Source organism: Lissotriton helveticus, chromosome 3_1 (genome assembly GCF_964261635.1).
Source record: "Lissotriton helveticus chromosome 3_1, aLisHel1.1, whole genome shotgun sequence".
In the NCBI taxonomy this organism is placed as follows: domain Eukaryota; kingdom Metazoa; phylum Chordata; class Amphibia; order Caudata; family Salamandridae; genus Lissotriton; species Lissotriton helveticus.
Genome location: NC_136061.1, coordinates 719,781,425 through 719,796,175, shown reverse-complemented (window position 1 = coordinate 719,796,175; position 14,751 = coordinate 719,781,425). Strand labels below are relative to the sequence as shown.

General features: G+C 40.9%; 1 protein-coding gene across 1 annotated transcript in view; it reads right to left on the bottom strand.

Annotated features, from left to right (window-relative positions):
* Positions 1-275: 275 nt before the first annotated feature.
* The window catches only part of KIAA1549L (KIAA1549 like), a 730,284-nt gene continuing 715,808 nt past the window's right edge, over positions 276-14,751 (bottom strand). The window contains exons 20-21 of the mRNA XM_078680874.1: positions 4,582-4,733; positions 276-972 (exon numbers count right to left, since the gene is read on the bottom strand). Of these exons, the coding sequence (XP_078537000.1) occupies positions 691-972; positions 4,582-4,733 (434 nt within the window). The 3' untranslated portion in view covers positions 276-690. The remainder of the gene's footprint in view (positions 973-4,581; positions 4,734-14,751) is intronic.

Below are 14,751 nucleotides of genomic sequence, written 5' to 3'. Positions count from 1 at the left end.
ACTGTCTACATATGGACAGGAATATTGGAAAAGTCCAATGTTGTACAATCTGAATAGCCCTTTACTCAGCCCAGCAATATACTCACCATTCAACAGAGACATTTTTTGCCTGTCTTGTAGATGGAGGGCAACCACTGTAACTACCTCAGATCACATAGCATAAAGTGCTTGAGGAATATGACCGATCCACGTGGAGACATATACTCCTGTCTCGTTTGGCCACTAAATTCAAAATATCAAATTGACACTGCTTTTTGTGCAATAAATTAATAACACTGGTTGAAATCTTTTTTTAGTATGAGCGAAAGTGGTACAATAGCTATGAAACATACAATGACATGCTGCGCCTTAGATTTTCTTGTCAAAATGAAATTTCAGTTGCCTAGCAACACCTCTGAATGTAGCTAGCCGGCACAATCAATAATGCTTTTTTACATTTTTCAGTGTGGTATTTTTCTCTGTCACAGAAAAATATATTATTGACTTCTGAGATTAAATAAAATGTCTTCCTTGTACACAAGCTTTGGAAGTGGAAATACTTGGTGTGGCACAATACCAGTAGTACATTAAGAAATGGCATCTCTAGTCCCTCTGAAAGTTTGATTTCCAGAAATGCTTCTGCCGCTCCATGGGATATGCAAAAATATGCTATTTTTGTGGGACCCATAAAAACATTGGCCCACACTGGCTTCAGACCTGAAATTCAAACCTATCTGTTTGTTTTTTGGCCAGTTTAGCAACTTCTTCTCGTATTGCCTTAACTAAGGCTGCGGTAGAAAGGTTGGTCAAGGAGGTGTCTGGAGTGTCAGTATCAGCGAGACTCTGTTGAGAAGCTGCAGCTGACAGCACTGCAGCTTGTTCCAAACCAGGATGCATGGTTGTTGGCTGGCTGTACTGGCGTGGAAGTCTTGAAGGAGAGCTCTGAGGATAGTGTGGTCGTGGGTATGCCTCAATGTAGCCAGGCAGAGGAACCTAAAAAGTAATATAAAAATGTAAGCTGAAATGAATGTGTGCTAACAGAAAGCATATATGTATCTACATTGTTTGGGAAATATTGATTCACAAATGCTTGCCTAGCTTTCTTATTATTACAACAGATGCATATATTTAAAAGCACTAACCAAAAGTATTGGATCTATATTTATGCAAATCCATGTCTCCATGGCCTCTTCTGAAGTGTACCAAGAGAAATGCAGACCTAGGCACCTTTGTGTTCTCGTGCAAATCAACTATATAAGAGTCGTTTCCCTAAGTCACCATTTTGGTAATGACCAAAGCTAATGAAAGGCGTTTCAAAGCATGAATGCTTTTTAGGTAGAATGGGTGTAAGCAGGTCATTTATCCCATGAAGTTCGGCGTTGTAGAAGTTATAACCTGATAATCTAATGAGAAAAAAATCTGTCCCTTTATGTACTTGTTAAAGATCTATAAAAAAGTGTTTTGAACATTTAGATTGATTAGGCAGTCCTCCAGACACATATATGACCTACTGTGGGAGAATTTGAGCACGTGGGGCCTGATTCACAAAGGTAAGCTTCCACTTTTGTGTATGTTTTTGTTTTTTTGGTATTCACAAACTACAAGTTTAATTTTACTAACAGTAATTTAAAGACTGTGATGATCCTGCACTCGTGGCGGAGATTCGGCACATAAAACGATAGGCCTGTACTATCTTTTTATGTGCAGAGTTCTCCATCATGATGACGGAGTCTCTGCAGTCGTAAATTAGAACTCAGTTTGGGAATACCCAAAAACAGTAATCTTGCACAAAAGTGTATGGTTACTTTTGTGAATCAGGCCCTCGGTTTGCAGGGAGGTGTGCTTAAGCTGTGCATTTTTGCGTAAAGGGTCAATTTCATAATACAACCAGGGTGAAGAAGTAACCTTTATGTAGTGTTATGGGAGACTACTACTTACAAATTATCCCAAATTCCCAGAAAGCATGTGAACTTTAACCGATTACTGGAGTGATCCCCGACATATGGTCTATGAAAAATATGCTGACAGTCTTGTGGGTACATTTCATACCCCACAGGGGAAATCTTCAATATTGAGAACCCCAGCAAAAGGAAGGAAATTGCTAGGACACTGTGACAAAAAGATAAGAAGATCTAATTTAAATGGATGCTGTTAAAAACAACTGTGAGGCATCAATAGATCAGGATGATCAAGCAAATGCTTTTCTACATCATCTTCTATACGCTCTTCTAGCCTCGCACCTTGTTGTCCCACATTGTTTCCGAATAGAAACATATTTGCTTTCTTGTTTCATCTTTACATTCAAGTTCAACTTTGTTTTGTTAATACCTATGCTCGCATTGCCCTCACTTCTCCTATCACCTCTGTGTGTAAGAACAAGCCAGCTGCATCTTGTCTGTGCTCTCTAGGTTTTATAGGTGTCCTTGAACCATCTCATATTCGTCCCTCTCTTAGATCTTCATTTCTTGTTTCTGTCTCATGTCAGGACCCCAATCTTGGTTTGGTTTGTTGACACCAGAATCTGTCCTAATATTATTTCTCTTTCCGTCCCTTTCTTGGTGTTGGTAGGCAGCTTGTCTTTATCAAAATGGAACTCTCCGAGACCACCATTTAATATTCTTTTAGATGTTCTCCTAGCTCATTTGGATTCTCAGCGTCTGTTGTTGAAACCTCAGAATACAATATCACATATGCCATTTTCTGAGTTTTAATGATACAGTTGTGCATGAAGCTTTATGGGTCATCTCCTTATATGCTTCTGTTATGTTAAAACATCTCATGCTGTTATGCAGTTATATTTTTCTGGTCTGTGTTAACAGTCATCTATTTCTGCATATGTCCTAGGCCATTTCCATTAGATGAAAAAATTATTGTTTTGTTCTCCCTCTAGTCTCCTGTTATATATCTTTATATTCTCGCATGACAATGATTTCGTTTTGTTTTTTTCAGTTCTACTTTTCAATGTAAGAATGGTGACTTTTCTAACTGCAACAAAATGTCCATGTTTGGCTGGCCTTCCATGTTTTGGTTGCTGTTTTTTAGTTGTCAAGTTGGATTGAGGTCTTTTGCAGTGTTGTGATTGTTGATTACTTTGATATCTACTAATTTCATCTTCTCTCCAACCATATTTCTTGCTCGTGTTGTTTAGGAACATTATTATATTTGCAGTGAACTTTATTGGTGACTATCATTTTGAAGCTGCAGTGAGGGCTCTAGCACATCTGGTGATTTTATATATGCTTTATTATATTGAGAATGTACATTTATGATCTTCTGGTCTAAGAAAACACCTGGAGTTTTTGCTTGCAAAGACCCTATGCCAGCAAATGTACAATTGTCCCAATATTCTACATACTGATACTGCTATGAATTTGCAATGCTGTCTTGTGCCTTACTTTAGGAAGCAGGGGGAGTTAGGTCCTGGGACTTGTAGTCAGTTGGACCATGAAATAATTGAGATAAAAAGCAATTTACCAACTACAAATATTTTTCAATCCACTATTATAGGGAAAAAAAACAAGTGATACTCCTAGGTTAATTGGGTATATTTCATTCGTACCCTTTTGATTTAATATTTTGAAATGTAAACGTCTCATGTATGAAAAGGACACTTCACGTTCTCCTACAATTACCAATTTGCTTCATATATACAAATATACAATACATTTTTACAACACAACACTTACATATACACAAGCTTTTTTGGATATATACACAAACTATTGTTTCCTCAAAAAAGACAAGAGACTCTCAATTATGTCTTGTGCCTTACAGCATTTATAATTGTCTCCTCAAAACATACTCAGATCAGGCTTGTAACATTTTATTAGTTCTATTTTAATAATAAATATTTTACATTATTTTGCATTAATAGTTCTATATTCAAATATTTATAATAACATTTAAAAAAATATTAAACTTTAAAAATTTCCCGAAGGGAGATCTTCACCTACATGTGAAAAGTTATTTGTATTAACTTTACACATGTAAAATTACTCTTTGATGTCTTCACCCACAAGGGTGGAGACTTGTAAGTCTACATTTAGATATAAATCTAAACTCAGAAATGGTTATCAACACAACGGTATAGATTTACACCTACCTACAAGAGCAACTTTACACATGAGTATATCTAAACATTTAAATTTACCTTTGTGAATAGGAGCCATAGAACATAAGGTTGTATCAGTGAATGACTTGCAGTGATCACACACATCTCCATTTTTACGCAGATCTGACCAGATGGTAGCATTAGAGTAAAACGTCTTTGTAATGCCGTAATAACTATGAAACGCCACAGTACTGCATCCCACTTTAAAGCAACCTACAAAGGGATCATAAATCTATGGACATTTGTGGTGTTTTTCTCATAAGTATTACGTCCAATATATAAGTTGAAACTTTCTTTAGTGAAGCTGGCACAATGCAAAACCCTCTGCTGCATTTTAGAACCAAGAACTTACATCTAATTAAAATACACCGCTGTAAACATTTTTATCTGGTTGGTAACTTGCCAATTTCCTGGATAAATGTGAAATGAGTAACAGAAACCTTTCCTGTTAGAAATAATTGGTACTTTTTCATTTGCATTGAAACACTTACTGAATCAGCCCATTGTCCTGGCAATTCACTCTCTCCAGTGTATGACACCCAGGGTTGGTTTCTGTAGGATGTGGGGGGTCTTGGGACGAAGTAGCCTGTAAATCCACTTCGGTTTGCTGGAATGGCAAACACTGCTGGTACTGTATCACCTGCTGTGCAATATGAGAACAAGAACACTCAGTGGAATTCTATCTAGCCAAGACAGCAACCCGAAACTGAAGTATGTAGTGCACTGACATTAAAAATATGCACAGTGTATAAACCGCTCTTTGTCCTGATCCCCTACAAAGTTCCAACATTCAATCAAGGGATAATGTCTGAATCAACATTATTATGTTTGCAAGACAGGGTATGTTCTCAAATGCATTTTATATAAATTAATCAAAAAATAAATGCTCAACATTCAGGTAGTAGCAAAGTCTCTCCATAAATAATGAATACCCATTAATGTATACCATATATAAATCACCAAATGTAAAACTGTCCATCGAAATTCACAAAATGTAATTATTAAAGTATTATTATTCCTACCTATGTGACAAACAACAGGATATGATACATGTAGAAACACACACACACCTTAAAATCTGGTGACAGATTTAGAATTTGGCAGTCGGAGTACAGTCCATCAGGGTGGTGGAGGATATTATGTCCGGATCACTGACATAATATCGAGTGACAGAATATCGACTAGCAAAAATATCGAGGAAAAAATATCTACAGACAAAATATCGAGTTTGTATCTACAAACAGGTAAGTACAAAAATATCGAGTACAAAATATCGTTTACAAAAATATAGTTTTAAAAAATATCGACTTTATTAAAAACAGTGTTAAATTAAATTAAAATGAAAAATTAATTACTAAAATATACTTAAAAATACTTAAATTAACTTGTAATAATTAAATAATTAATGAAAGTTATAAAAAAATGTACAATCATATTTGTTAAAACATATATATATAAACATATTATAATTAAATAATATCCAATATTATTACCGTACGATAGCAGAAGTGTAAAAAATACTATTCCCACTCCACAGAGTGCAACTGTAGGGAAAGCGTTGGATAGCGTAGGGGTAAAAATTACTATTCCCACTCCAGTGGGTGCAACAGTGAGGAAAGCGTTTGATAGCGTAGGGGTCAAAGTTACTATTCCCAATCCAGTGGGTGCAACAGTAGGGAAAGTGTTAGATAGCGTAGGGGTACAAATTACTATTCCCACTCCAGTGGGTGCAACAGTAGGGAAAGTGTGGGATAGCGTAGGGGTAAAAATTACTATTCCCACTCCAGTGGGTGCAACAGTAGGGAAAGCGTTGGATAGCGTAGGGGTAAAAATTACTATTCCCACTCCAAATAGTGCAACAGTAGGGAAAGCGTTGGATAGCGTAGGGGTTAAAATTACTATTCCCACTCCAAAGAATGCAACAGTAGGGAAATCATCGGATAGCGTAGGGGTAAAAATTACTATTCCCACTCCAAAGAGTGCAACAGTAGGGAAAGCGTTGGATAGCGTAGGTGTTTAAATTACTATTCCCACTCCAAAGAGTGCAACAGTAGGGAAAGCGTTGGATAGCGTAGAGGTAAAAATGACTATTCCCACTCCAGTGGGTGCAACAGTAGGGAAAGCGTTGGATAGCGTAGGGGTTAAAATTACTATTCCCACTCCAAAGAGTGCAACAGTAGGGAAAGTGTTGGATAGCGTAGGGGTAAAAATTAGTATTCCCACTCCAGTGAGTGCAACAGGAGGGAAAGTGTTGGATAGCGTAGGGGTAAAAATTACTATTCCCACTCCAGTGGGTGCAACAGTAGGGAAAGCGTTGGATAGCGTAGGGGTAAAAATTACTATTCAAACTCCAAAGAGTGCAACAGTAGGGAAAGCGTTGGATAGCGTAGCAGTAAAAATTACTATTCCCACTCCAGTGGGTGCAACGGTGAGGAAAGCGTTGGATAGCGTAGGGGTAAAAATTACTATTCCCACTCCAGTGAGTGCAACAGTAGGGAAAGCGTTGGATAGCGTAGAGGTGAAAATTACTATTCCCACTCCAGTGAGTGCAACAGTAGGGAAAGCGTTGGATAGCGTAGGGGTAAAAATTACTATTCCAACTCCAGTGAGTGCAACAGTAGGTAAAACGTTGGATAGCGTAGAGGTAAAAATTACTATTCCCACTCCAGAGAGTGCAACAGTAGGGAAATTAAATACTTCATATATTATTTCAATAAATATAAATTAATATCTATCAAAAATTAATTAAAAGTAATTACAAATTTAATATAATATAATAATTAATCAATTAAAATTACAAATTAAATTTAATTATTACAATTATTTAACTATTAATACAAATTAATTACAAATTAACAATTAATAATTTAACATTTAAAAATTAATTTACAATAAATTCAAATTAAATACAATTAAATAAATTGATTTATTTAATTAATTATAAATAAATAACTTCCCATCCTATTCCCCTATAAACCCACAACCCACTACAGAAAATACATTATTAAGTTAACATAATTAGCAATTAATCAATTAAATAAAATTAATTAGCAATTCTAATTTAATTAATTACCCATACAAAATTCATTAACAATTAATTTTAAAACAATACCAATATGTTAGCATATTTAATTAATTATAAATAAATTACTTCCCACCCAATTCCCCTATAAACCCACAACCCGCTACAGAAAATAAATTAGTAAAATTAACATAATTAGCAATTAATCAATTATTTTTAATTAATTGCCAATTACAAGTTAATTAATTACCAAATATAAATTAATTAACAAATAATTAAAAATGAATAACAATAAATAAATTTACATATTTTATTAATTATAATTAAATTACTTCCCACCCTATTCCCCTATAAACCCACAACCCGCTACAGAATTAAAGTACGCAAAAATTAAAAAATAAATATTTCATTAATTAAAATTATTTATAACATAAATACACACTTTTCACACATATAATAACATAAAAAACAATATAAAAAATTCAAAATTATAAAAAATTCGATAATTTTAATAACCTATATTATATACTTCGATATTTTAACTGTCTATATTTTTAACATTCGATATTACATTACTTACCTTAAAAACGATATTTTTGATGTCTATATTCTGTCCAGGCGATATTTTGTCCATTCAATATTTAAAACTCACTATTATGTCCAGTCGATATTTTGTGGTCGATATTTTGACTGTTCACCTTTATGTCCACCACCCTGAAAGACTACCACCTGCCATATTTGAAGCTCACTACTAACACAGCAGTGACCTCTTTACTTTGATATGAACTGCTATCTTTCAAAGTATAAAATGTTTAATGGATGGCTGCAGTCAGTTTTGATGGCCATTCACAAAACTTTACAAAAACAATTTTGCAAATCATGTTAATTAATGGTCCCCACTCCCCAGGTTTTTTTTCTCCTGTGTGTGGGGTCATTATTTGTTTTTTCAGTCTGGCACGAAAAAAAGGACATTACACTGTCCACTCTAAATAAGGCAGATGGTGTAATGCCCTTCCTTCAACCGCTTCTATTCCATCAGGAAGCCAGAGGAAGCTTTCCATCAACGAAGGCAATGGGCGCACCACTGATGGAGTGTCTGACTTCAAATGAGGCAGATGGACCGTCAGTTTAGTCGACAGGGTACTCCACTGTATACGTTACTGTATAAAAATCTTTAATCTGATACCACTTCATATTTCTTCACCTGTCCATTATTTAAAAATATGTGGCATATTAGCAAGGGCGTTATCGCCACTTTAGCAGCACTTTTTGCCGATAAAGCTGCGATTTCTTTATCGACCAATTACCAAGCTGTCGCTAACAGCAGTTAGCGACAGCTTTCAGGCGATAGCGACCGGTTTGGGGCCGCTTTGCACGTCAGCGATATTTATCGCTAATGACATGCAAAGTGGGCGTACCCAAACTGTAAGTGATTAAAAGCAGTGCCTAACACAGCTATCGCCTATTAGCAATACCCGTGATGCAATAAAAAAACACGTGCTAACCGCGATTAGCGGCAGGATTTTACACCTGGTAAAAAACTGACTTAGCCATATTAGTCAATGGGAGGTGGATTCTACGGCCAAGTCCCCACCTGCCTATCAGCGAGATTTTCCTTAGCGATAAGATTTTTATCACTGGAAATCTCACGTTATAGATGGGATTCGCCGCTATCGCTGGATTTATTATCGCTGTGGAGATAAACGTTGGTAATACTGCGTTATCTCCGCGATAAAATCCAGCGATCCGAGGCGATAAATAATCGCGCTGAGTGCGTTCTGAAATAATTATCGCAAGTTGTTGCTAATATGCCCCTAAATGTTTTAAATATGCGATAATATAACAAGATGTAATCAGTCTCATCTATCTATCTAAAAATCATAGCTAGCAAACAGCCACCTTAATTAAAGATAAGAAAGGCATCTCAATTCACACCATGCCAGCACTGCAGTTATTCTGTTCAAAGCTTAGGCAACATGAGATCTGAGATCTGATTCTTCAATCACAGCGAAATGTTATCATGCATTAATTGTTCTTTATGTGTTTGTTGAGCATGAAAATGCAGACCCATTGTTCATAGACAGGCAGCATTAAATGGTATTCTGTGTCGACAGGAGCGGCCTTAGGCATGTGCAAGCTGTGCACCTGCACAGGGCCGCCAAACCCCAGGGGCCGCCACGCCAATATATATCCTTAATATAATAATCCTATAAGGATGGATACATATTTGCATGGCGGCCCCTGGCAGGGATTTGGCGGCCTCTGGCTCTGTTCCACTTCCAAACACCCTGACCCCCCTCCCCCTTCACTGGCCTCCGCGCCTGCGTTCCGCCTGGTTCCTGATTGGCTTCTTTTTTCCCCTACCCACTGCTGGCCCGCTTGTACAGGCGCATATAACATTGCGAGCAAAATGAAGAGAATTCGAGTACACGAATCTGGTTATTTGAAACGAAAGAGAAAGGCGGCTCAGCAGACTTTCGTAGCGTCACAGAAAGGAGCAATCTGGCTCCTCCTCCTAAATTTTATCGTTCTGAGACGAATTCGGAAGGGTAGGAGCAGCCGCAGGAACTGGTCATCTAACGCTTTTTCTGGACGTTTTATTAAAACACCTTCCTGAGGGGCCCCCTACCTACGCTCCATGCCCAGGGCGGCCATGAGCCTAGAGCTGCCCCTGGTGTCGAGATTGATTTTTAGGACATTTACAAGGGATTTGCGTTTAGATCAATTAGAACGGAAATTATTGAAATACTCAGTGTTCACCTTGCTGTCTGGTATGGGCTCGGGCATTCTGGGGCCAATGTTAGACACCCTTGCTGTGCCTTGTAGAGGAGCAGCGGGCAATAAAAAGAGACTTTTTGAAAGGACAGAAAAGTGCAGTGACAGGCAGGATAGTACAGCCACTCCCTACATCATATTTCCAATTCAAATACAACCAAATCTTCAAACGTGTTACAGAAAGTTTATTTTTCTGTGAGAGCCTCCATGGTTTATGTTATTTATATATTTAGGACATATATTTAAATAACAATGACCTTACCATACAGGGATTGGAACACTTCATACGTAACTAGATAGCACAATAAAGATATGGAGAAATTGAGTAATATAACATACAATAACATCAGGGAGGGGGAAAGAGTGATATTGAGAATCCCACTGGAGACCTCAGTCTTTCAAACAGGTTCTGCATAGATGGAACTTCAGGTTTTTCCTGAATTGTAGTAAACTGTATTCTTGGCAATACTTCCTAAGGTAAAATCAGGCTCCCCGGCAGATATCTGCCCTGCCCGTATTCTTCAACAGATTTACTCTGTTTGCACCCAACCCCCGATCACCTTTCTCAACAGTTCCCTTGCTCAGGGGGTTGTGATCCCAGCACTCAAATCTGCTACTTTAGTGCCCATTCTGAAGAAGCCTGGTGCAGATTCATCTGCCCCAGTCAACTATCGCCCTATTTCACTGTTTCCCTATTTGGGCAAGGTGCTTGAGCGCCATGTTACATCGGTACTCAGCGCCCATGTTGAAGCAAACGGGGGCCTGGCGCCTTGTCAGGCAGGCTTTCGGCCTAGGCACTCCACTGAGTCCGTCGTGGTGTCGGTCCTGGACAACCTCAGGGAGGGCATGGACCAAAACAAACACCAGGCCTTGGTGCTCCTTGATCTCTCCGCCGTTTCTGACACGGCAGACCACTCCATCTTGCTTACACGTGTCAGAGCGGCGGGAATCGCGGGCTCAGCCCTGGTTTGGCTATAGTCCTTCCTGAGGGACCGCACCCAGGTGGTCCGGTTGGGGGATTTCTCGGCTACCCCACTAAAGGTCACGTGTGGTGTTCCCCAGGGTTCTTCTCTTTCTCCTCTTTTGTTCAATCTTTATATCTATCCCCTAATTTTTGCACTTCAGCAGCTGGAGGTCACCGTATATAACTATGCGGATGACCTCCAGCTCATCTTCAACCTCTCTTCATCTCCCTATTCTATTTTTAACTTTCAAACTACTATGATTTTTATCAGGGACTGGATGAACCACAACCATCTGAAGCTGAACCCGGATAAAACTGAGTTGGTTCTCACGGGTGGTTCTTCCAGTCCCTGGAACTCTTTATTTTGGCCCTCTTCCTTTGGTCCCCCTCCCACTCCTTCTTCCATAGTTAAGACTTTAGGCATTAAAATGAATAATCAACTCACCCTACACTCACAAATTAGTTCTGTTGTTTCTTCCTGCTTTCTCACTCTCCGCACTATTCGTACTGTCTCCCGTTTCTTTTCTCCTCTGGCACTAAAACTGATTATGTCCGTGTCACGGGGCCGACATGCATGACTCAGTTACTCGAGAAGACTGGTGGTCCGCCACCCCCCTTTCACCCTGCGCCTTTTCCCCACAGCCACAAACCGGTACGTGGTATGAAGTACCTGAAGACAGCGAGAAGGAATGGATGGCCGGAATAAACGTGTGCGGCTCCTTTAAGGCCGAGGATTGTGAGTGCGAGGCTCCACCCATAGTGACGACAAAAGCAGGAAGTGCAAACAGGACGACGATTCCCCGGCGGAGGTCGAAGGAGAACGAGGAAGAGAACGCGAGGAGACCAGGACCGACAAGCCAGGAGGCCAACGGTTGGACGCTTCGCCCTGCCACGCGCCCACGGGAGGAGCGTGGCTTCGAGAGGTACGGAGCCGGGTCACGGGGTGGGTCGGGAGGTGGAAGCAACCACCCTTGTAAATAACCTGCCAGAAACCCACCCTGAGCACGAGCACTCCTAGACACGTCCGTTTGCCTAACTTGTGCACTACACCCGGGTTTTCTATCCTCACCCCCGGTCCTTGTTGCCCCCCCCCCTGAGTACAGAACGTAATTCGGATTTCTCTTCGTTTCTTTTGGGTACAACGCGAGAACCGTGGGCTGAGACGTCTCCAGGAAGATTACCACCAAGACCACAAGGCACCGCGACCGTTCTCCGTGTACAGAGACTATAGACTCTCATTTAAGTTTTCATGAAAAAAACGTATATACCAATAAAACCCTCCTTGAAGCCCCTACTAAAGGCCCCTGTGTTTCTGTTTGAACCACCAGCGCCCCCTCAGGTGGTCAACCCCCCTATTATCCCGTCACCCCCGGGACAGTCCGCCTTGGTGATCTCCCGGCTGGACTACGCCAATGCCCTATACAACGGCATTCCGGCGTATAGCCTTCGCAAGCTCCAACTGGTACAAAACCAGCGGCCCGATTAGTGTACGGCCTTTCCCGTTCCCATCACTCAACTCCTCTATTGAAGGCGCTCCATTGGCTGCCTGTTAGGGAACGATCCCTTTTTAAAACTGGCTGCATGGTCTTCCAGGCACGCCAGGGCTCAGCTCCCGCTTTCATTACCTTTCTGATAAGGGAGTATATCCCTGCCAGAGAGCTCCGCTCATCATCCCAATCACTTTTGCAGGTACCCCGCTACAAGCGCAAAAAGTGGGGAGGGGCGAACTTCTCTGTTTTGGCACCCACTTTTTGGAACTCCCTCCCCGACCACTTACGGTCGGCCAAGCACTACTCTCTTTTCCGCAAAGACCTCAAAACCCTCTTATTTACTCAGGCATTCCCTCTGTAAATAGCCCTCAGTGCTCCCTCTCACTGCACCAGTAGTTATTGCCTCTCCTCTGCTAATTTTGCCTCCATAGCGCCAAGAAACCGCATGGTGAATGCTGCGCTCTACAAGTATTTTAAATTCAAATTCAAATTCAACTGTTGTTCAGTCTATTATCCTCAGGTAGAACGTGAGAATGGCATGGAAATTCTTGGTTCAGTATTTTGGTATTTTCTACTTTCAGAATTTCAAATATCATCTGTGATTTGCTTCTGGTGCTTCTATAACATCAAATGTTCCTAAGTATGAATTTAGCTGTATGGCTTGTGGTTAATGCAGGTAATTTTTAAATAGATTATGGCATCTTGGGGGAGGCAGTGGAGCTCTTTGTGATAGGCATAATATGTCAGATTTTTTGATTCCTTTACCAAAGTGGGCAGTCATGTATAAGATGGTTCTGAGATCGTTTCGCACTGTTTTGGCGAGGCCTGCTGACATACCCGCATGATAAGGGATTGTGGGACATAGCTGAAACATTCAAGATGGTGGGAATACATTGAGAGGACTTCCATCCTGGAGGCCCTGAATCCTGCAATCAACCAGCGATGACCTGCCATCCACTGGCATGCAGAGCCTCTCAATGCCTGGCGATAATGAACACGGTCAAGGCTGCTGAGGAGGGGCCTGCTGGGTGCTGACAGCCCTGTTTTTAGGTCCAGCCTGTAGCAGCGTGCATGCGCTGCTCTGGCGAGACTTTATGTAAACAGTAAAAGGGCTCGTGCGTGTTGTTCACAGACTAGGACAGGTTTGCGTGCGTCTTTCTGAGAAAGACAGCACGCAATTGGGCAAAGGCGGGTGCATGTCCCGCCTTTGCTCCACCCACGGCCTATTGCTTGCGGTTACCCGCACAGGCCACATCTGTTTTCAATTATCGTGCACAGATGCGTGCGCGATAATTGAAAACAGATCGCCCGCTGTGGAGCACGCGCGCAACACTCGCGTGCTTGTTCTGATGTGAACTTGATTACTAAGCGAATGTTTGGATGAACTTAAAAGTGCATTTTACCATGACGTTCATCTATGAACAAAGCACTGGTCCTCCCGTATTTTACCGCACTAAAAAGAGGAGAAAGTAGCAAAAGACTTAATGAACACAAAAGCCTTCAGTTAGTGACTGCCTGCACTGTATAACTTGGATTGGCTCAGTCATTTCTGCCTGTTACTGTCTGTTCTTCTGTGTCCAGTTCGGTCTCTGTCTCGCACTGCCCTGGTTGAAAATCCACCCTGCCTGTGCCCGTGACAGTCTCGTTTGATGCTATCACCTGTTTTCATTGTGCGGCTGTCTCTCCTGCTTAGATAGTCTGTCACCGTGCGCTCCTTGAGCTCTCTTGCTGCTAGTGCATCGCGCTCCCATTCCTCTCTAGCAGCTGACCTAGTGCTGTGAGTGGTCTGTGCTACTTCAGTCCCTCTCACACTCTTGTTGATGACGCCTGCTCCCTGTCTCATGACAGCTGGGTCTTCCCTCGCATTCCGAGCAGGTATCCTGCACTCAGCTTTCAATCGTTCAGTGTCTTCCTAGGAGCCAACTGCCATTGTATTGTCCAAGAAGGAGTCAAATGAACACAAAAGCCTTCCGTTAGTGACTGCCTGCACTGTATAACTTGGATTGGCTCAGTCATTTCTGCCTGTTACTGTCTGTTCTTCTGTTACCAGTTTGGTCTCTGTCTCGCACTGCCCTAGTTCAAAATCCACCCTGCCAGTGCCCGCGACCGTCTCTTTTGTGCGTATATTGAGCTCACCCCCATTGTAATTCCACCTGGCGGCGCTGTGCAGTGGATATCCGTGATTAATGTTACTTATGTTCATATCTGCCTTTCTGATAATCCATCCCCCATGGCAAATGCTGAACACCGTTAGGTGATATGGGGCCCTCCCTTGGTGATGTGTTTATAGTCACCATTCTTGCCCATACCAGCTCCATATTTCTGAATATGCTGAGTGTGCCGTCTATTGTTGAGATTAGCATTAGCTAATGTTTTTTTTAGCATGAATGCCTTGCCCCTTTTGAGGTAA